This window comes from Dipodomys spectabilis, unplaced genomic scaffold (genome assembly GCF_019054845.1).
Source record: "Dipodomys spectabilis isolate Male_0828 unplaced genomic scaffold, ASM1905484v1 ptg000115l, whole genome shotgun sequence".
Classification (NCBI taxonomy): Eukaryota; Metazoa; Chordata; class Mammalia; order Rodentia; family Heteromyidae; genus Dipodomys; species Dipodomys spectabilis.
In genome coordinates this window covers 1,202,837-1,225,953 of record NW_024870792.1, presented here as the reverse complement: position 1 = coordinate 1,225,953, position 23,117 = coordinate 1,202,837, and the positions used below count along the sequence as shown (strand labels likewise).

Here is a 23,117-nt window from a genome sequence, read left to right as displayed (position 1 = left end):
CTCAGAAGGTGGGACACACGGTCAACGTGTTACGTAAGTGCAGGAGCGAGTGGCAGGAGCCAGGGGGTGTGTCCTGCAGGCTCTGTGCGCCCTCTAATTGGCCACCAGGAACACGAGGCGTTTTCCATAGGCTCCAAGGCGGTGGGAGCGTGCGTCGGTTTGACGCAATCAGGGAGGGGTCAAAGGGCGTGTCTGGCAGCTGTCCAGGCCCGCCTATTGGCTGGAAGACTCCGAAGCCGGCTAGCCGGGCCAGGCCTTGGGCGGCGCCGGGGGCCTGGTCCCGGAGGGACAACCGGCTTTGGAAAGATGAACATGGCAGCTCGAACCGGTCAGAGGGCCCTGACAAAGGCAGTCTCGAGATGCCCGCCAAAGTCGGCCACAGCGGCGGGCGGCCCGGCGCCGGGATCTGCGCGGAAAGGAAGGTAATAAGCAACCCGGGCACCGCTCGGCCCGGCTGGGTGGCGGGACCGGGGGGACTTGAGTCCGGGGAGCCGAGCCCGAGCCCGAACATTTACGCACCCGTGGAACAAAGGGTCGCGGCTTTGACCTTTGGGGACGCAGCGCCGACGCGCGTCGCGGGGCCGGAGCCCGGCCGACCGGTCGGTGCCGTCGGTCTGTGTTCGCGGCTCGCTGTCCTCGCGAGAGCTGGAGAATCGTCACGGGCTACGCTGCCTTGGCAACAGCTGATGGGGGGGGGGGGAAGGGGGGGGACCCCGGGACCAGTAGCTCCCGCCTGTAATCCTAGCTACCCGGGAAGCTGAGACCTTAGGACCGCGGTTCAAAGCCAGCCCGGGCTGGAAAGTCCGTGAGACTCTATCTCCAATAAACCACTAGAAAACCGGAAGTGGCGCCGTGGCTCAAGCGAGCCTTGGGCTGAAGAGCTGAGGGACAGCGCCCAGGCCCAGAGTTCAGGCCCCACGACCGACCCCTCCAACCCCCAAAATCCAACTCACTACCAACATGAAACCTCAGCAGCCGGAGTCGGGGCTCCTGGCTCTCCTCCCGAGAGCCTGCCGCGGGAAATAGTGCGGGTGCCACCGTGGAGGCTGCTCGGCGCTCTTCTGTAGCATCTGCCGGCGCGGGACCGGAGTGTGCTGCTGGCATCCGGCCACCTGTTGTTCCTGAGTGCAGGGGTCACACAGGCCTTGGCATTTTTTTTGGGTACAGTTCTTTCGCCCATTGGGTGTTTGCAAAACGTAACTAATCAAGAAGAATTGTATTTATTTTTCACTCCACTGTAATGTAGACGTTCTGTAATCTTGAATCCGGCTTTGCCTTCGCTTTTTCCTGCTAGCTTCCTTTTGGGGGAGAAAAGGTGGAGATAAAGGCAGAGACATGAATACTTTTTGTAGTTTCCTGTTATGAAAACAATTATAGTTGGGCGCTGGTGACTCACACCTATAATCGTATGCTACTCGGAAGGCTGAAAAGGAGCGTGTAGTTTGAAGACAAACTGGGCAAGAAAGTCCCAGAAACTTATTTTCAATTAACCAAGGAAAAACCAGAGGCGGGGATGAGTCAAGTGGTAGAGGCCAGCCTTGAGCAAAAAAGCTTGAGGGACAGCGCCTATGCCCTGACTTAAAGCTCTAAGACACACACACACACACACACACACACACACACACAGCGCCTATGCCCTGACTTAAAGCTCTAAGACACACACACACACACACACACACACACACACACACACACACACACACACACACACACACACACACACACACACACACACACACACACACACACACACACACACACACACACACACACACACACGAGTAGCCGGTGCTTGCCTGTAATCCTAACTACTCAGGAGGCAGAGATCTGGGACAGGAAAGTCCGAAAGACAGTTATCTCCAATTAACCACCAGAAAATTGGAAGTGGAGCTGGTAGAGCACTAGCTTTAATCGAAAAAGCTCAGGGATGATATCCAGGCCCTGAGTTCATGACCCACAACTATTACAAAAAATTTCAAATAACTGGGTGCTGGTGTCTCATGTCTGTAATCCTAGCTGATCAGGAAGTTGAGATCTGAGGATCACAGTTGGAAGCCAAGAAATAAAGTATTGTAATAAATTATTTTTGAAGATTGAAATTACTATTTAAAATGGGTTCTTTTGTAAACAGTTAGTGTAAAGGAAGAAATCACATCTGGCAGAGCCCCAGGACATTTAAATTCAGTGAAGGATTTTAAAAGTATCAACAGTCCTCCACCTTCAAAGCCTCTCAGACATTAAGTGAAACTAAAATACAACTATCATTACTTCTGTTTTAAGAAATAACCTCAAAAAGTAGTACCGTGGGCTGGGAAGGTGGCTCAGTGGTAGAGAGAGCTTGCCTTGCATGCATAAGGCCCTGGGTTCGATTCCTCAGCACCACATAAGCAGAAAAAGCTGGAAGTGGCACTGTGGCTCAAGTGGTAGAGCGCTAGCCTTGAGCTAAAGAGCTGAAGAACAGCGCCCAAGCCCAGAGTTCAGGCCCTATGACAAAAACAAAAAAAAAAAAACAAAAAAAAACAGTAGTACCAAGTCTATCAAGCTTTAGATCTGCTTGTATTATGCTTACTAAATAGCAATTTGCTGCCAGTAGTCCCAGCTCCTCTGGAGGATGAGGCAAGAGGATAGGGTAAGCCAGACAATTCTGGAAAGTCTGGGCAACATTGCGAGTCCTTGTCTCAAAACAAAAAAGCTTGTTTGCAAATTAGTGTTAATATAGTTGCTGGCTGTTCTTTTTTTTTAAAAAAAATAAGTTGTTTTTTTTCTTTTTGGGTCCGGTCGTGGGGCCTGAACTCTGGGCCTGGGTGCTGTCCATCAGCTCTTCAGCTCAAGGCTAGTGCTCTACCACTTGAGCCACAGCGCCACTTCCAAAAAATAAGTTTTTTTTTTAAATTGTGAAAATACTGTACAGAGGGATTACAGTTACAAGAGCAAGGTAATGAGTACATTTCTTATCAAGCATTGTTGCCTCCTCCTTTGTTTTTCCCCTACCATCCCTTCCCTCCCACCTTCTCAACTACACTCCTCCTCCCTCCCCCCACCCCACCCTCGGGCTGTTCTTATATATAATAAGTAATGAAGAGAGTTGTATTGGAACATTAGTGATTAAGTTCTCAACGTGCTCCAGTATTTTTCTCTGGTTTAATTATATGGTTCCTTGTATTACACATAATCCTTCCCTCCCCTCTTTTTTTGTGCAGGTTCTGGGGCTTGAACTTGGGGTCTAGGTGCTTTTTTGTTGAATTTTGTTTTTTGTGTTGGTCATGGGGCTTGAACTCTGGGCCTGGACACTATCCCTCAGCTCTTCAGCTCAAGGCAAGTGCTCTATCACTGAAGCCACAGTGCCACTTTCAGTTTTCTGAGTGGTTTATTAGAGATAAGAGTCTCAGGAGTTTCCTGCTCAGGCTGGCAAAAAAAAAAAAAAAAGATTCAGCAAAAGTGTGATCCTCAGATCTCAGCCTCCTGAGCCACCAATGCCCGGCAGTTTGCTGTGTTTTCGTTTGTTTGTTTTTTTCCCTCTTTTTTAGCTCAAGGTTAGGGCTCTACCACTTGAACCACAGCTCCATTGACAGCTTTTTGCTGTTTAATGGGAGATACATGTCTCAAGGACTTTCCCATCAGGGCTATCTTTGAACTGTGATTTGAGCCCCTGAGTAGCTAGGATTGTAGGTGTAAGCCATCAGCTTAAACCCTTTTTTGATGCAGGGATCCAACCCAGGACTTTGCACGTTTTACCACTGAACTGCCCCTTAGCCCTTATTATTGATATTGTAAAAAATCAATGTCCTGTCCAGGGCCGTGCAACCATAGAATGCACTGAGACGGGAATATCTGTTAGATTGCTTCTTCAAACACATATTACTTTTTTTTTTTTTTCTTTTTTTGTTAGTTGTGGGGCTTGAACTCTGGGCCTGGGTGCTGTCCCTCAGCTCTTACTTAGCTCAAGGCTAGTGCTCTACCACTTGAGCCACAGCATTACTTCCAGTTTTCTGAGTTGTTTATTGGAAATAAGAGTCTCACAGTCTTTCTTGCCCAAGCTGGCTTTGAACCGCAATCCTCAGATCTCAGCCTCCTGAGTAGCAAAGATTACAAGTGTGAGCCACCAGTGCCCAGCCTAAAGAATGTTTTAGAGGAGTGGTGGATTTATATACCAAATTTACTTTTTCTTCTCTCTTCCTTGGGCTTTGGCTCTGTTGCCAGACTCTCACTCTACCACATTCCCAAGTAGCTCAGGTACATGCCATCTGCCCAACTCAAATTTAGTTGTCATAATCAATCTAACCAACAGAGGTCCTGGTTTTATTTTGTATGTGATCTCTCTCTGTCTCTGTCTCTGTCTCTGTCTGTCTGTCTGTCTCTCTCTCTCTTCCCCCCGCCCCCCATCTGTCATGGGACTTGAATTCAGGGCCTAGGTGCTGTCCCTGAGCTTTTTTGCTCAAAGCTAGCTTCTCTACTGCTTTGAGCCACAGTTCTACTTCTGCTTTTCTGGTGGTTAATTGGAGATAAGACTGTCACAGTCTTTCCTGCCTGGTCTGGCTTTGAACAGCGATCCTCAGATCTCAGCCTCTTGAGTAGCTAGGATTACAGACATGAGCCACCAGCTCACTTTTGATTAATCTTTTTTTTTTTTTTTGCCAGTCTTAGAGCTTGAACTCAGGGCCTGGGCACTGTTTCTGAGCTTCTTTTGCTCAAGGCTAGTGCTCTACGACTTCAGCCACAACTCCATTTTTGGCTTTTTCTGTTTATGTGATACTAAGGGATCAAACCCAGGGCTTCATGCATCCTAGGTAAACCCAGGGCTTCATGCATCCTAGGTAAGCACTCTACCACTAAGCCACATTCCCAGTCTAAAATAAAGAGTGCTCTTTTTTTTTTTTTTTTTTGCTAGTCCTGGGGCTTGAACTCAGGGCCTGGGCGCTAACCCTGAGCCTCTTTGTGCTCAGGGAGAGTACTCTACCACTTGAGCCACAGAGCCAATTCAACTAGAATGTAATCTGCCTAAAACTCATGTTTTTGATAAATCTTCAACTAGATTATAATCTGAAGGCTCATATTTATTCTGTTCACCATTGTATCCTCAGTGACTAACAGTCTAACACAGAATTGGAACTCAGAGAGTATATCAACTAATGAATAAATATAGTACATAAAAAATTGATTCATGCCCAAGCCCAGAGTTCAAGTTCCACTGCCCCTGCCCCTCCCCCCCCCCAAAATTGATTCATTCGGGCTAGGAAGGTGGCTCAGTGGTAGAGTACTTGCCTTGCATGCATGAGGCCCCACGCCCAGGCCCAGAGTTCAAGCCCCAGGACCGGATCTTAAAAAAAAAAAAAAAAGAAAGAAAAAGTCAGCTTTTTGGGAAGAGGACCTTTTGTGTCAGAATCTTCTAACCTAACTGCAAAGTTTTTTTTTTTGTGCGTGTGTGTGTTTTTTTTTTTTTTTTTGGCTAGTCCTGGGGCTTGAACTCTGGGCCTGAATGCTCTCCCTGAGCTTCTTTTGCTCAAAGCTAGCGTTCTACCACTTGAGCCACAGCGCCACTTCCAGCTTTTTCTGTGATTCATTGGAGATAAGAGTCTCATGGAGTGATTTTTTTTTTTGTTTGTTTGTTTCTTTGTATGTTCCTCCCCCAAGGTATAACCCATTTTTACTGAATTTGATGTGAGTGCCCTACATCTTGTATATACACTTCTCTAATTTGGGGAGGGGAAGGGAAAAACAAAATGCTTAAATAGGGATACAGGTTGACCCATGGTAACAATGAGATGCACAAGACACTATGTTGAAAAACGAACTTTACAATTTAGGTGTATGGGGTGGGGGGAGTGTAGTTGTGGAGGTGGGAGGGAAGGAAGGGTAGGGGAAAAACAAAGGAGGAAGTAACAATGCTTGATAGGAAATATACTCATTACCTTGCTTGTGTAACTGTAACCCCTCTGTACAGTATTTTTATAATAAAAAATGTATTTTTAAAAAAAAGTCTCATGGGAGGGAAGGGGGGGGAAGGAGAAGCATTGGGATTGGGGGGGAGGGGGGAGGCTGGGAAGGGATGTGAAGGGTAAACCAAAGGAGGAGGCTGCAATGCTTAGTAAGAAATGTGCGCATTATCCTGCCCATGTAATTGTAACCCCTCTGTACAGTATGTTCACAAATAAAATTAAATTAAAAAAAAAAAAGTCTCATGGACTTTCCTGCCTGGGCTGGCTTCAAACCCAGATCCTCAGATCTCAGGCTCCTGAGTAGCTAGGATTACAGGTATGAGCCATCAGTGCCTGGCACGCTTCTTTATGATGCTTAATAAGTTTATTGTTGTTGTTTTTTGCCAGTCCTGGGGCTTGAAATGAGGGCCTGAGCACAGTCTCTGCGCTTTTTGTTGTTGTTGTTGGTCGTGGGGCTTAAACTATGGGCCTGGGCACTGTCCCTGTCTTCTTCAGCTCAAGGCTAGCACTGTGCCACTTGAGCCACAGCGCCATTTCTGGTTTTCTGGTGTTTAATTGGAGAAAAGAGCCTTATGGACTCTGAGATCCTCAGATCTCAGCTTTCTGAATAGCTAGGATTACAGGTATGAGCCACTGACCCCCGGCCGCTTTCAATACTTTTTTTTTTTTTTTTCTTGGTCAGTTGTGGGACTTGAACTCTGGGCTTGGGCGCTGTCTCTCAGCTCTTCAACTCAAGGCTAGTGCTCTACGGCTTAAGCTACAGCACCACTTGTGGTTTTCTAGTGGTTTATTGGAGATAAGAGTCTCAAGGACTTTCTTACCCAGGCTGGTTTTGAACTATGATCCTCAGATCTTAGCCTCCTTAGTAGCTAGGATTACAGGTGTGAGCCACCGGAGCCCGGCGACACTTTTAAGTACAAACACTTCTAAAATGTAATCGTTTTACCCGTGTTTGCTAATTATATTTATTACTTAGTATATAAGTACACATATGTATATATGTATGTGTACGTATATATTTCTATATATGACATATATGTATATATAAGGGATTGATAATAAAATGTTGTGTGTGTATGTCTTTTTTTGGTGGTACTCTAGTTTGAATTAGGAGCTCAGACTTGCTAGGTAAGTATTCTCCCAATAAGGCCATACTCTAGCCTTAAGATATGATACTGTTTTTTTTTTTTTAACTTGTTGGTTAATTTATTTTTACTAGCTAAGATAGTTTTCTGTAATTTCTATAGTTTGAATGTCATCTTAATCTTCACTGTTACTCTAAATCCAGTCATTTTTGTCTTTTAGATATTTAGCTTCCTGTGGTGTACTGATGAACAGAACTCTTCCAGTACATACGTCCATTTTGCCCAAAGACATATGTGCAAGAACTTTCTTCAAAATTACTGCACCATTAGTAAACAAAAGAAAAGAATACTCAGAAAGAAGAATTATAGGGTTTGTATATACTAATAGTTCTAAAAGATTATTCATAATTTTCTTTAGAGTATTGTGCCTTTCTCTTGAATTGTCTTACAGACTAAACTCTGCTTTTTCTCTGTTGGCCTTTCCTTACTGTTTCATAAATACTTATTGAATGAATGCAGTTATATGATAACTGTATAGAATGGGTTTTTAACCTTGACATATATGCATATTTATGATTTACACTTTTGTTCAGTGTTCCTTTTGTGGTTGTAAATCAGTTAATTAAAACATACATGAGTTTGGTAGCTCACACCTGTAATCCTAGCTACTCAAGAGGCTGATATCTAAGAATTGCAGTTCTTAGTTTCTGGGTAAGAAACCCCAGGAGACTCATCTTCAATTAACCACCAGAAAACTGGAAGTGGAGCTGTGGCTCAAAGTAGTAGAACAGTAGCCTTGAGCAAAAAAGCTCAGGGACAACCCCAGGCCATGGAGTTCAAGCCTCATGGCTGACCAAAAAAAAAAAAAATCCCTGGTGTGCATGTGTGTATGTATGTCATATATGCACATACATATATATGTGAAGGTTCAAGTAATCATATACCAAAAATGCCCATTTGGAATTTAGGTTGTGATTATTGAAATTACTATATAATTATATGATGAATCATATTCTAAGAGCATTGAGTCTTTGGAACCAAAAATAACATCTGACTCTCATTAAATGGTCTTTTATGTATGTCCATAGAATTTTATTGTGTTTTTGTTGACTTAAACCCTAAATTGTTGAATTTATTTCTAGGTTTATTGCCTTTCTGTGCTATCATTTTCTAGCTAGTTCTTGTTAGTATAAGAGAGGTGTTGATTTTTTGTTTACTTCATGGTAGGCCACTTTACTAAATTATTGATTCTTCAGAGTATTAATTCATATCACCCCATATTACCTGGCAGTCAGTAAATTTGGCTCATTCTCTCAGCATGTGTGCTCTGATCATAAACAACATCTTTCTTTTTTCCTCTTTGGTGGTGCTGGGTTTTGGTTGTACCTACTAGGCTGATAACCTTCCACTTGAGCCACACCTCCAGCCCTGCTCTGTTGGAGATGGAGTTTAGCTAACTCTTTTACCCAGGCTGACCTCAAATTCTAAGCCTCTATATCTTAGCCATCTGAGTAGCTAGAATTAATTACATGTGCAGTTTATGAAACAGTGCCCTGTTTTAGGTAGTTTTGCTTGTGCCTGGGCTCAGCTTTATCCTGCCATATTCCTACCTATGCCTCTCACATACCTGAGATTTAGTACTATTCCCATTTGTTTGTTGATACTAAATTTTGGATGGCTTCCAACCTTTAATTTTCCCAGTAGCTAGGATTACAGGGTTGAACCACTATATCTGGTATGTTAAACCTTTATTAATATCTATTTGCTGATAGACATTTCCATTCGTTTCCTACTCTAACCATCAATATTGAAGTGAATGTCTTTTGTACTCTGTGACAGTATTTTTTTTTTTTTTGGTCCGGTTGTGGGCCTGAACTCTGGGCCTGGGCGCTGTCCCTCAGCTCTTCAGCTCAAGGCTAGCACTCTACAGCTTGAGCCACAGCGCCACTTCCGGCTTTTTTCTTTTTGCTTATGTGGTGCTGAGGAATCGAACCCAGGGCCTCCTGCATGCAAGGCAAGCGCTCTACCACTGAGCCACCTTCCCAGCCCTGTGACAGTATTTTTGAGTAATAAATCACCAAAACTAAAATTTTGGCTTCAAGTAGGAATTTTTTAAATCAATCTAACCCTTTAAAAAAATGTTATTATAGGGGCTGGGAAGGTGGCTTAGTGGTAGATTGTTTGCCTTGTATGCATGAGGCCCTGGGTTCCATTCCTCAGCATCATATAAGCAGAAAAAGCTGGAAGTGGCGCTGTGGCTCAAGTGGTAGAGCACTAGCCTTGAGCTAAAGAGCTATGGGACGGTGCCCAGGCCGAGTTCAGGCCCCACAACCAACAAGAATAAATAAATAAATAGGGCTGGGAAGGTGGCTCAGTGGTAGAGCACTTGCCTTGCATGCTCGAGGCCCTGGGTTCGATTCCTCAGCACCACATAAGCAAAAAGCCGGAAGTGGTGCTGTGGCTCAAGTGGTAGAGCGCTAGCCTTGAGCTGAAGAGCTGAGGGACAGCGCCCAGGCCCAGAGTTCAGGCCCCATGACCGGACCCAAAAAATAAATAAATAAATAAAATGTTATTATAAAGGTGATGTACAGGGATGGGAATGTGGCTTAGCGATAGAGTGCTTGCCTGGGACTGATTCCTCAGTAGCACTTAAATAGAAAAAGCTAGAAGTGGTGCTGTGGCCCAAGTGGTGGAGTGCTAGCCTTGAGCAAAAAGAAGCTCAGGGACAATGTTCAGGCCTTGAGTTCACACCCCAGGACTGGCAAAAAAAAAAAAAAAAGTGATATACAGAGACTAACCTAGTTTTTGTAAGGCTGTTTTTGCTGGTACTGAGGGGGCTTGAACTCAGGTTCATGCTCTTGCTCAGCTTTTCTTGCGCAGAGCTGACATTTTATCACTTGAGACATCCCTCCAGCCTAGCCTTTTCTGATTAATTGGAGCTGGACTCACACTTTTCTGTCTGGACTGGCTTTGACCCCAATCTAACAGGTCTTAGCCTCTTGAGTGGATAGTAATATAGGCATGAGCTACCAGTGTTTTATTTTGTTTTGTGGTAAGTCTTGTTATATTAACTATACTGGTCTCTTAATTTGTAGGCTAAAATGATCCGCCTGCTTCAGCCTCTGAACAAATGGATTCAAAGCATGTGCTACCACAGAGTCCTTTTCCATTTTCTAAGTTTTCCATATTAACTCTCAATTTTTATTTTTTTGAGACAGGATATTGCTATGTAACCCAGTTTATATAGAAATATCTGTTTTCTTGCCTTTACCTCCTCAGTAATGGGGTTATAAGTGTGTCCTCTCACACCAAGGTAAACTCTCACTTTTTAAAAATCAACAAGTAATTAAAAAATTTTAAAACCACATCTGCAGGTCAAGTTCAACCCATGAGTTCCCAAATTCTGATCTCTGCTATGTTTCTAATTTAGAGTTCTTTGTTGCTTTGAAGTTTATTTAGATGTGATTTCCATATGCCTATCAAATGATTTATGAATATTATATTCGTATTCAATTAAAGTATTTATCTCAGAACTAGCTGTTAAAACTACTTCTCTCTCTCTCTCTCTCTCTCTCTCGCTCTCTTTTTCTCTCTCTCTGTCCCCTTTTAAAGGTATTCAATGCAGGAAATGTATGATGTAGTATCAGGAATGGAGGATTATAAGCATTTTGTTCCTTGGTGCAAAAAATCAGATATTATATCAAAGAGATCTGGATATTGTAAAACACAGTTAGAAATTGGGTTTCCTCCAGTGTTGGAACGATATACATCTATAGTGACCTTGGTGAAACCACATTTGGTAAAGGTAAGAGTTTTTGTTCTTAAATATTCCCCAAATCATATCAAGTGGATTAAATAACGTGTAAAAACTGAAAAAGATGTCTCTAGTAATAGGAGGCTGGGCACTGGTGACTCACAACCTGTAATCCCAGTCAGGATTTGACTGAGATCTGAGGATTGAGGTCTGAAGAGAGCTGGGGCATAAAAGCCTTTGAGATTTATTTCCAGTTTTTTTAACCAGCGAAAAACTGGAAGTGGAGGCATGGCTTAAGTAGTCAAGTGCAAGGCTTAAGCAAAATAAGCCAAGCAAGAACATGAAGTTCTTGAATTCAAGCCCCATTATTAATGCGTGCACACACACACATTTTACACATAGAAAAGGAAAGTGAAATCCCATAGACTAATACTCAATATTTTTGAATTCCTCTTTTATAGTGATAAGAACTTTTTTTAAAGTAACAATACTGGGGTTTGGACTCAGAGCCTTGTGTTTGCTTTATTGCCACTCTACCATTTGACCCAGGCTTCCAGCTCTACTTTTTTTGTCAGTTGTGGGGCTTGAACTCTGGGCCTGGGTGCTGTCCCTCTGCTCTTCAGCACAAGACTAATGGCTCTACCACTTGAGCCACAGCACCACTTCCAGTTTTTGAATGGATAATTGGAGATGAGAGTTTCACTGGGATTTTTCTCTCCAGGCTAGCTTGGAACTGATCCTCAAATCTCAGCCCCTTGAATAGCTAGGATTACAGGTGCGAGCTATTGGCATCTGGCCTTGATTAATATTCTTATTGTAACTCACACCTGTCATACTAGTTACTCAAGAGGCTGAAATCTGAGGATAAAGATTTGAAGCCAGCCCAAGCAGGAAAGCCCTTAAAAAAAAATTTCCTTCTTCTCAGTAGCTAAGCATACTATGAACTGCATTTAGCTGTTAATGTTTTGTTTTTATAAATTATAAAGAGCATTCTGATATAAATGTCTTTTAGTTTGTTGTCCTTGACTTTTGTAATAATGGTTAGACTATGTTATTGACTGATAATGGATTCAAGAGGGCTTAAATGAAGAGAGGACTTTAAGGAACAAACTGGAAATAGATTTTTTTGTTCTTTGTTTTTCAGTTTGAGTATGTGGAGAGATACAGACTTTTGTCAGAGAATTGGACCCTGTGTTCTATGATTAGGAAGAGTATAGCTAAGCAAAAATGACTCCTTTAATTGGAGGAAACTATACAAGGACTTGTTTGGGGAATACAGATTTGTAGTGTCAGTAGCCTTACAGGAAGGATATTATTAACTTTTTTTTGTTGTTGTTGTTGGTTGTGGGGCTTGAACTCTGGGCCTTGGGAGCCGTCCCTCAGCTCTTCAGCTCAAGGCTAGTGCTCTACCACTGGAGACACAGCACCACTTCTGGTTTTCTGAGTGGTTTACTGGAGATGAGTCTCAGGGAAAGCCAAGCGGCCGATGGCTCACGCCTGTAATCCTAGCTACTCAGGAGGCTGAGATCTGAGGATCACAGTTCAAAGCCAGCCAGGGCAGGAAAGTCTGTGAGACACTTTTTTTTTGGGGGGGGGAGGTGGTCTGGGCCTGAACTCTGGGCCTGGGCACTGTCCTTCAGCTCAAGGCTAGCGCTCTACCACTTGAGCCACAGCGCCACTTTCAGCTTTTTTCTTTTTTCTTATGTGGTGCTGAGGAATTGAACCCAGGGCCTCATGTGTACAAGGCAAGAGCTCTACCACTGAGCCACCTTCCCAGCCCATGTGAGACTCTTATCTCCAATAAAACCACTAGAAAACCGGAAGTGGTGCTATGGCTCAAGTGGTAGAGTGCTCGCCTTGAGCTGAAGAGCTGAGGGACAATGCCTAAGCCCAGGGTTCAAGCCCCACGACCAAAAAAAAGAGTCTCATGGACTTTCCTGCCCGGGCTTTGAACTGTGATCCTCAGATCTCAGCCTCCTGAGTAGCTAGGATTACAGGTGAGCTACCAGGGCCCGGCTATTATAAAATCGTAAGGGGAATAATTGTCAAAGAGAAAAAGAATAGGCTTGATTGTTTGTTGGCCTCAGGATATACCTTAAGAACTAAAAATGTAAGGTTTAACTGAAATGGAAGTTGTAGCCTTCAGACAGGTATTTTAATGTTGTGCTGCAGAGGAGAAGTGATAATGTACTCTTAAGGTGGGTTATGTAGTAGTGTGATAATGCCTACTTAACATCCAGGAGGCCTAGGTAATGAAGCTGAATTTCAGCCAAGGTCATAACCACTTATAACAATATACTAGCTAGCATATCGTCACCATTTTTGACATTGCGCATGGCAGTCTTTTCATGAGTCACAGTCAGTATCTTTTTTAATGGTATGCAGTGGGAACTATCAAGAGTCACAAAAGCCCTGTTTCAGGTTATGCAAATACATATAAAATAGACATGTCCTGGGGCTGGGAAGTTGGCTCAGTGGTAGAGCGCTTGCCTTGCATGCATGAGGCCCTGGGTTCGATTCCTCAGCACCACATAAGCAAAAAGAAAAAAGCCGGAAGTGGCGCTGTGGCTCAAGTGGTAGAGTGCTAGCCTTGAGCTGAAGAGCTGAGGGACAGCACTCAGTCCCAGAGTTCAGGCTCCATGACCGGACACCCTCCATCCGCCCGCCCCCCCCAAAACAAACAAACAAACAAACAAACAAAATAGACATGTCCTGAAGCCATTTAGAAAGAAAGGAGTCAGGGCCAAGGGCATGAAGGAAACTGGGTAGCGGAATTGGGAATGAAGAATGAAGGCAAGACTATTGGTAGTAGGAGAGAATTTAGAAATTGCCCTAGGGATCTATAGCAGAAAACTTATAAGCATTTCAGCTATCATTTCATATTGATAATATAAAGAAGATAATATTTTGCAGCTCAAGGAATATGATACAGGAGTTTAACTTGTGTTAGAAATAAGATTCCAGTGCTGGGAAGGTGGCTCAGTGGTAGAGCGCTTGCCTTGCATGCCTGAGGCCCTGGGTTCGATTCCCCAGCACCACATAAGCAAAAAGAAAAAAAGCCGGAAGTGGCTCTGTGGCTCAATTGGTAGAGCACTAGCCTTGAGCTGAAGAGCTGAGAGACAGCGCCCAGGCCCAGAGTTCAGGCCCCACGACTGGACCAAAAAAAAAAAAAAGAACTAAGATTCCATAAAATCACTCCTTGTGCTATTAGAGGAGAGAAATCTAAGTAATGAGTGGGTGGTAGCATGGAAAAGAGAATTACTGACAGCCTTTAGGGATTCCAGAAGAAAACAAATGACTCATTTTAGTAAGACATTGCTTCCTAATACCAAGCTATTAAATATCATCATCTCTTGGCCTATGAAAGTAATAATCACTTTTTGGAAAAGTAATTCTGTCATGGTAGATTCTTGCTAATAATAGATTTTTGGGGGGGGGGGGGTCCGGTCATAGGGCCTGAACTCTGGGCCTGGGCGCTGTTCCTCAGCTCTTCAGCTAAAGGCTAGCGCTCTACCACTTGAGCCACAGCTCCACTTCTGGCTTTTTTCTTTTTACTTGTGTGGTGCTGAGGAATTGAACTCAGGGTCTCATGCATGCAAGGCAAGCGCTCTATCACTGAGACACCTTCCCAGTCCCTATAATAAAGATATTTAACTGTAGTTTTTAATTTTTAATTTATTTTTAATTTCTAGGCATCCTGTACTGATGGGAAACTTTTCAATCATTTAGAGACTATTTGGCGCTTTAGCCCAGGAATTCCTGGTTACCCAAGAACTTGTACCCTGGATTTTTCAGTAAGTCTTTCATGAAGTATTTGATTTGTTTCATATCTAAAGTGAAATTGTTAAGAAGCAATAATTCTTTTATTGGTTTGAACTTATGGCTTCATATTGGCTAGGAAGATACTCAACCACATGAGCTGCAATCATTGCTATATTTTACTTCTTTGAAACAGGGTCCTGCTATGAAGTAATGTTGATTAGTTTTACCCTGTAACCAAAGTTGACCTCAGTGCTAGGATTACAAGTATGCACCACCATGCCTGGCTAATCTATTTTTTTAGAACCAGATGCCATGATTATCTGATATGTATAGAAATTGCTAAAACATGATTTAAGAAATTTTATTTTTATTTTTTTTGTTGGTCATGGGGCTTGAACTTACAGTCTGGGCACTGTTCCTAAGCTCTTTTGCTCACGGATAGTGTTGTACTACTTTGAGCCACAGCATCACTTCATGTTTTCTTCACGTTCCACAGCACCACTTCATGTTTTCTTCATGTTCCTAAGCTCTTTGCTCAAGGATAGTGTTCTACTACTTTGAGCCACAGCACCACTTCATGTTTTCTGGTGGTTAATTGGAAATAACAGTCTCACAGGTTTTCCTGCCTGGACTGGCTTTGAACCACGATCCTCAGATCTTAGCCTCCTGAGTAGCTAGGATTATAGGAATGAGCCACCAGTGCCTAGCATGTTTTTTGTTTTTTTGTTTTGTTTTGGTTTTTTTTTGCCAGTCCTGGGGGTTGAACTTAAGGCCTAGGCACTGTCCCTAGGTTTCTTTTTTTGCTCAAGGCTAGCAGTCTATCACGTGGATCACAGCACCACTTCCAGCTTTTTCTGTTTATGTGGTACTGAGAAATTTATGTATACCAGGCAAGCACTCTACCACTAAGCTACATACTCAGCTCCAATATTTTTTTTAATCTCAAATTTCTTATTATAGAATACCTTTTTTTGCATTAATGCTAATGATTTTTTCCATTCTATTTCCTACAACATCAAACGTTATTCCTTCTCCTTTACTACTTTTTCTAAATCCATAGATTTTAATTACTATATTAACTCTTATCCCATCCATAATCTGGACTGGGGATGTAGATTCAGCAGTAGATACTTGTCTAGCATGCATGAGGCCCTGGGTTGGTCATCACCAGTACCAAAAATAAAATATATGCCATAATTTAGCTACCAGCTTAATATTACTTACAAACATTTAAGGCTGAGGTTGTATTTCAAGATGTAAAGAGCGGGCTGGGAAGGTGGCTCAGTGGTAGAGTGCTTGCCTTGCATGCATGAGGCCCTGGGTTCGATTTCTCAGCACCACATAAACAGAAAAAGCTGGAAGTTGCGGTGTGGATCAAGTGGCAGAGCACTAGCCTTGAGCTGAAGAGCTCAGGGACAATGCCCAGGCCCAGAGTTAAAGCCCCAGGACTGACCAAAAAAAAAAGATGTAAAGAGCCTGCTTAATTTGTATGAGGCCCTGAGTTCAATCCTAAATACAAAATAAACCCAGTACAGTTAGTACAAAACAAAATAATGCCTCTAGGAGGTGGTGACTCATGCCTGTAATCCTAGCTATTCAAGGAGGATGAGGTCTGAGAATTGAGGTTTGAAAGCAATCCCGACAAAGTCAAGAGACTCTTAACCTCCTGTTCACTATCAAAAAAATCTGAGGGCTGGGAATGTGGCTTAGTGGTAGAGTGCTTGCCTAGCATGCATGAAGCCCTGGGTTCCATTCTTCAGTACCCCATAAACAGAAAAAATGGAAGTGGCACTGTGGCTCAGGTGGTAGAGCAGTAGCCTTGAGCAAAGGAAGCTCAGGGACAGTGCCCAGACCCTTAGTTGAAGCACCACAACCAACCAAAAAACAAACAAAAAAGCTGGTATAGAGGTATGGCTTTAATGGTAGAGAGCAGGTTTTGAATAGAAAAGCCAAGTCAGATTTTTGCCTTGAATTCAAGCTCCAGTACCTGCACCAAAAAAGAAAAAAGTTTGGCATGGTTGCTAATTCCTTAAATCTCAACTTCTCAGGAGGTGGAGATTGGGAGGATCAAAATTCCAGACCAGCTTGAGGAAAACATGACCCAATCTGAAAAGTACAGTATTACACATGGCCCATGTGGTGAGGAGAATCTCTGCCTAGCAAGCAGTAGCCTGTAAACTTAGCTACTCAGAAGGCTGAGATCTGAGGATCACAGTTCAAAGCCAGCCCATGCAGGAAAGTCTGTGAGACTTTTTTTTTCTGAGACTCTTATCTCCAATTAACCACCAGAAAAGCAGAAGACTCAAGCAGTAGAGTGCTCCCCTTGAGCTGAAGAGCACAGGGACAGCACCCAAGCCCAGAGTTCATCCCATGACTGACTCCCCCCCCCAAAAAAAAAACAAAAAAGAGTTAACCACCTACCCTATTGCTATGTGGGATGAGGCACACTTACGTACTTATAGGCAACCTCATCTACCTCAACTTCTCTTAGGAGCAACAGCTATGAAAGTAGTCTTTTCCATTCTTATTTTCCTTTGGAGGTAGGATGGATCTAAAAGGGAAGAAACAAGTGATAAATGTGTTTTTTAGCGAAGTTTTTCTTCTCCAGACTCCATAGAGGCAGACTCTGCCGTGAAATGAGGTTACTACAGCCCAGTGTGTGTGAGCTTTTGTGCTGAGGTAAAGAATATCCCCTTCTGGTGGGTCCTGAAATCTCAGCTGTAGCCACACACTTCTTCCTTAGATTCCTGAATCACAGTGTCAATGTTGTCCTGAATGAAAATCTAGCAAAAGAAAAGTCTTTTCCAATTTTTAATATTTTCTTACAGATTTCTTTTGAATTCCGCTCACTTCTACACTCTCAGCTTGCCACATTGTTTTTTGATGAAGTTGTCAAACAAATGGTAGCCGCCTTTGAAAGAAGAGCATGTCAGCTGTATGGTCCAGAAACAAACATACCTCGGGAATTAATGTTTCACGAAGTTCATCATACATAAAGGGAAAAAAGAACCAATGTCACCTACTATTCACTTTGTTAACTTTTAGGAAGAGCTTTCATGATTTGTTTTCAGAAGTCAGAAAACATTTTTAAAGCCAGCTGTGATTATAAACCTGCTCCATTGAAAATTTGTACATAGAACATGGACTCTCTTGAACATACAATTATTTCTTCAATCAAGTGCAATTCAAACTAATGTGTACATTCACAGGTTCTACATTTATAATAGAATGTCATCACTATTGCTAGAATACTGACGTCACTCTTCTGAGCAGAAACTGAGGCTAAATTTAAACCTTATAGGTATTACCTTCCATGAGATAGAGGTACTCATACAATATATGTTATGTTCATCATATCATGTTTTAAGTTATTAAATTCAGAGTATTTGTAACTTATTTTTGTGGGGCCTGTCATATGGCTTAGAATACTTAAGAAGTCTTCATATATTTAAAGTTAAAACTTTGATTTAACTGTTCATGAAGGTTCATTGGTATTTTTGTTTTCTTAAATTGTTCTTTAGTACTAGCAGTAGAGGTAATAGTTTTAGTAGTTACTGTAGTGCTATAGTGAAGTTAGTTTCTAGATAGTGTTTTGTTATTGTGGGTCTTTTCTTGTGTGTTTGGTTTGGTTTTTGTCTGGTCCAGAGCTAAGTTATTTTCCCAAGAGTTCACAACATTCTCCTAGGTACTTGGGCTTCACTTTCAATAATGCTAATCATGTGTCAAGTTTTGTTTACCACAGAAGCTTTATTAGGTCTCCAACATTATGCCCTCCCTATTTTCTATTTATTGTATATACTCACTTTCAGTAAGTTCTACACTTTTTTTTTAAATCAATCAATGTAGACTGAAGTACTAGCTTAATAAAGTTAATTTGTTTATTTTTTGTACAGTTACTTTGGTTATTGAAATCTTAAATTGTTTCAGTGTTTCTTTCAATTGACAAATTGACATTTCCTGTTTTTTGGTGGTACTGGTTTTAAACTCAGGGACTCATGCTTACCTAGCTTAGCTCTCTAATACTTAAGCCACAACTCCAGTCTGGCTTTTTTCTGATTATTTTAGAGAAGGTACCTAGCAGACATTTCTGCTCAGGCTGTCCTCAAACATAACTTCCAAATTACAACCTCCTAAGTGGGTAAGATTACAGGTATAAGCTATGGCATCTGACTGGCATTTCATTTCCTAGCATATTTCTTTTTTTTTTTAATTTAATTTTTTTTTTTTTTTTGTGAACATACTGAACATACTGTAGAGGGGTTACAATTACATGGGCAGGATAATGCGTACATATCTTATCAAGCATTGCAGCCTCCTCCTTCGTTTACCCTTCACATCCCTTCCCAGCCCCCCAATCCCCCCCCCCCCCCCCCCCCCCCCGTTGTAAAGCTCGTTTTCGACATGACAACTTGTACTTCTCATTGTTGCAACAGGTCCACCTGTATCCTTAAACGACTTGTTTTTCCCCATCTCCTCCACAAGTTATACTGACATCAAATATAGTGAAAGCAGGGGTTATACTGTGGGGGAGGGTTTCCTAGCATATTTCTATAGGCTCAAGGCTCTGGGTTTGATCCCTAGCATTTCCATATATATGTATACACATACATGACATATACATACATACATACATACATGCATACATATACACACACTATATCCATCACATGTTTAAAAAATAGGATTACAGGTGTGAACCACTGGCATGCAACATGATATTTCTTGGACTTCTGTTTTCTGATTTCTCAGCTTGAAACATTTTCAATCTGTTGAAAGGCATGAAAGGACTAGGGAAAACGTTTTCCTTTCGTATGAATAGAATTAATAGTATAGCAACACAAGCTACTATCAAAGGCCTTAACATGCCAGCTCTACTCACCTCATTGAACTCTTACTGAGTTTTCAGAAAAGAGAGGACTACTAGCTATGTCTACTGAAGATAAACAAGTTTGGGTGCCTATACAAAATACATTTTAGATACAAATTGAAGTTACTTAGGCCTGTTTGTTGGATTTATCCTCCACAAAGTCAGGGAAGGGATGATTCTTTGGAAGAGTGGAAAGAACCATCCTCACTCAGGTTGCCAAGAAGACAGGTTGCTTAGGGGTATGGGTTGAAATCAACCAGGGAGCGTATTTGGATCCTGGGATTGGTTAAGCTTTTAATTAATGAGCTTACTGATTTTGAAAGGATGTTATAAAGGTAAAAATTAATGAGTCAAAAATTAGGAAAGAACAGCTACCAAAAGTCTCTCACCTCCATGACTTTTTTTTCTTTTTTTTTGGTGCCAGTCCTGGGGCTTGAACTCAGGACCTGAGCATTGTCCTGAACTTCTTTTGTTCAAAGCTAGCACTCTACCACTTGAGCCACAGCACCACTTCCAGGTTTTTCTGTTTATGTGGTACTGAGGAATTGAATCCAGAGTTTCACGCATGCTAGGCAAGCACTCTACCACTGAGCCTCATTCCCAGCCCCTCTCTCATCTTCCTGAGTAGCTAGGATTACAGGGGTAGGGTGAGCTACCAGTGCCAGGCTACCATCTTTTCTGTTCTAGGGCTTGGACTCAGCCTGGGTACTGTCTTTGAACTTCTGTGTTTTTGAGTTATGGAATATAACTCCATGGTAAAGGTAGCCAGGAGAGGAAGACTAGCCTGATAACAAGGCTTCCCCACACTAAGAGAGCCCCTCCCCATGAAGGTTGATCATGGGCTGGTAAAGAAATTTGATTTGAGGGGCTGGGAAGATGGCTCAGTGTTAGAGTGCTTGCCTTACATGCATGAGGACCTGGGTTCGATTCCTCAGCACCACATAAACAGAAAAAGCTGGAAGTGGTGCTGTGGCTCAAGTGGTAGAACGCTAGCCTTGAGCTAAAGAGCTGAGGGACAGGGCCCAGTCCCAGAGTTCAGGCCCATGACCAACCTAAAAAACAAAAAACAAACCAACCAACCCTAGGGCTGGGATGTAGCTCAGTGGCAAAGCGCTTGCCTAGCAAGTGCAACGTCCTAGGTTCAATCCCCAGTACCAAAAAAGAAAAGACAAAAAAATATAGTTAAAAAAACTCAAACAAGAAATTTGATTTGTTTTCCTTTTTGGGGTTCCTAGGCTTGGGACTTGAACTCAGGAGCTGGGCACTGAGCCTGAGTTTCATTTTACTCTAACATTTGAGCCACAGCTCCATGTATAGCTTTTTGGGCAGTTTATTTGGAGGTGTCTCAGACTTTTCTGTCCAGGCTAGTCTTAGATCTCAGCTTCCTGAGTAGCTAGGATTACAGGCATGAGCCACTGGTGCCTGGCTTGAAATTTGTAGGGTTGGACATAAGCCATTAGGGGTAGGTGATGACAGTTGAGTCCAATTATATTTTTGGTCAGGGTATGTTAAAATTATCCAGTAGATAGTGAATGAGACTCCCTCAGTTTGGAGAAAGAGAAAGTTCTTGGGTTTGTTGGAGGTAGAGAATGAGGGAGAAGTAAAAAACAGTACAGGGGTTAAAGTAGGAATCATTCATGCAGATAAGAGTTTGCTGATTGAAGTCACATAGCACTGAGAGAATGAGAATGAGTCCAGTGATGAGGGATTTGTCAAACAAAATTGAGTTTTGAAGCTGGGAGCCGGTGGCTCACACCTGTAACCATAGCTACTCAGGAGGCTGAGATCTGAGGATCATGGTTCAAAGCCAGCCCAGGCAGAAAACGTCCATGAGACTTTTTTTTTTGGTCTGGTCGTGGGGGCTGAACTCTGGGCCTGGGCACTGTCCCTCAACTCTTCAGCTCAAGGCTAGCACTCTACCACTTGAGCCATAGCGCCACTTCCAGCTTTTTTTTTTCCTTCTGCTTATGTGGTGCTGAGGAAACGAACTCAGGGCCTCATGCAAGGCAAGCGCTCTACCACTGAGCCAACTTCCCAGCCCCATGAGACTCTTATCTCCAATAAACCACTCAGAAAACCAGAATTGGCATGCTGTGGCTGAGTGGTAGAGCACTAGCCTTGAGCAAAAGAAGCTCAGGGAGAGTACCCAGGCCCTGAGTTCAAGCCCCAGAACTAGCAAAAATAAAAAAATAAATGGAACTTGCTACAGTATGTTGAAAATGGAAGGCAGGGTTGGCTTTGGGTGTCTAGGAGTGGCTCGGACACAAATCCCACAGTCCTTATATTTAATTACTGTGAGTTGAGGATTTGAAGAGCATCTTGAGTGGTGTGAGAAGACCTGCAGTGTCAGTAATTAGGCAAAGGAAGGTGATGATATGGAAAGGAAGCAGTTAGGGTATGAGATGGTTAGGGTCGGGTTTAGAGAATTTAAATGCCAGCATTGTGTGATGTGTGCCAGGCAGCAATCCCAGGGGATTGAACTGCAAATGTGGTAGATGAATCCCACTTGTAATAATGCCTACATAATAAAGTAGAGAGCTAGAAGGTAGATAAATAAGGGACATAAGGAATTTTTTAAATTTTTATTTATTCATTTATTTTTGGGTCCAGTCGTGGGGCCTGAACTCTGGGCCTGGGCGCTGTCCCTCAGCTCTTCAGCTCAAGGCTAGAGCTCTACCACTTGAGCCACAGTGCCACTTCTGGCTTTTTTTCTTTTTGCTTATGTGGTGCTGAGGAATCAAACCCAGGGCCTCAGGCATGCAAGGCAAACGCTCTACCACTGAGCCAACTTCCCAGCCCCAAGAATTTTTTTTTTTTTAAAAGGGGGGTTGGAAGAGGAGAAAGTTCTGGGTGGAAGAGGAGATTTAAATGCTGGTATGTACATGAGAATTGATGCACATAAGTACTATATACACTGTTAGTGCTATTAGACCTTTTTTGTGTGTGCTTATTATTGAGGCACACAAATTCAGATTTTCAATTTCACGAAAGTGTTTTTTTCTTTTGTTGGTTGTGGGGCTTGAACTCTGGGTCTGGGAGCTGTCCCTCAGCTCTTCAGCTCAAGGCAAGCGCTCTACCACTTCTGGTTTTCTGGTGGCTAATTGGAGATAAGAGTCTTGGATTTTCCTGCTTGGGCTGACTTTGAACCATGATCCTCAGATCTTAGCCTCCTGAGTAGCTAGCATTATAGGTATGAGTCACTGCCGCCAGTGGAAGTATTTTCTTTAGATACTTGGTTTCACTGACTGCTTTAGCATTGACATTCACATCTAACCCAGTTTTGAAAATCATCAGGCTAGAACTGCTGTTTGTGAGGACTAGGAAGATAAGCTTAGGTTATTTGCCCTCAGACTTGCTTTTCAGATTTTTGGGTCCTCATATGGCCAAAGTCCAGCAGGGGGTATCTCAGTTGCACTGGAAACTTCTATTTCTTTCAATCTTTTTTGAAATACAATTGTGACTTTTAAGATGCTGTGGTTCCTTTCCTCTTGATTACTCTTCCGTTTTCAAGGTGATCCGGGTACATTTCCATGTGTACAGCTAAAAGCTGTCTGATCAGTGTTTGCTTCTCCCTTCCTCCACTTTCTCTTGTTCAGGCTCATGCATTTGTTACATCATATTCTGGAAAGTTTTACAAAGACCAACCTTTGTTTAAACAAATCCATTCTTCCCAGAAAGAATGAAATTTTGCCTTCATACTAAGGCCATTCTAC

General features: G+C 42.6%; 1 protein-coding gene across 1 annotated transcript; it reads left to right on the top strand.

Moving 5' to 3' along the window:
• Positions 1-206: 206 nt before the first annotated feature.
• On the top strand, positions 207-18,433 carry Coq10b (coenzyme Q10B). Its single transcript, XM_042688386.1, has 5 exons — positions 207-422; positions 7,242-7,391; positions 10,634-10,826; positions 14,468-14,569; positions 17,366-18,433. The coding sequence occupies exons 1-5, from the start codon at positions 307-309 to the stop codon at positions 17,531-17,533; spliced, it is 729 nt and encodes a 242-aa protein (XP_042544320.1). The 5' UTR covers positions 207-306; the 3' UTR covers positions 17,534-18,433.
• Positions 18,434-23,117: the final 4,684 nt, after the last annotated feature.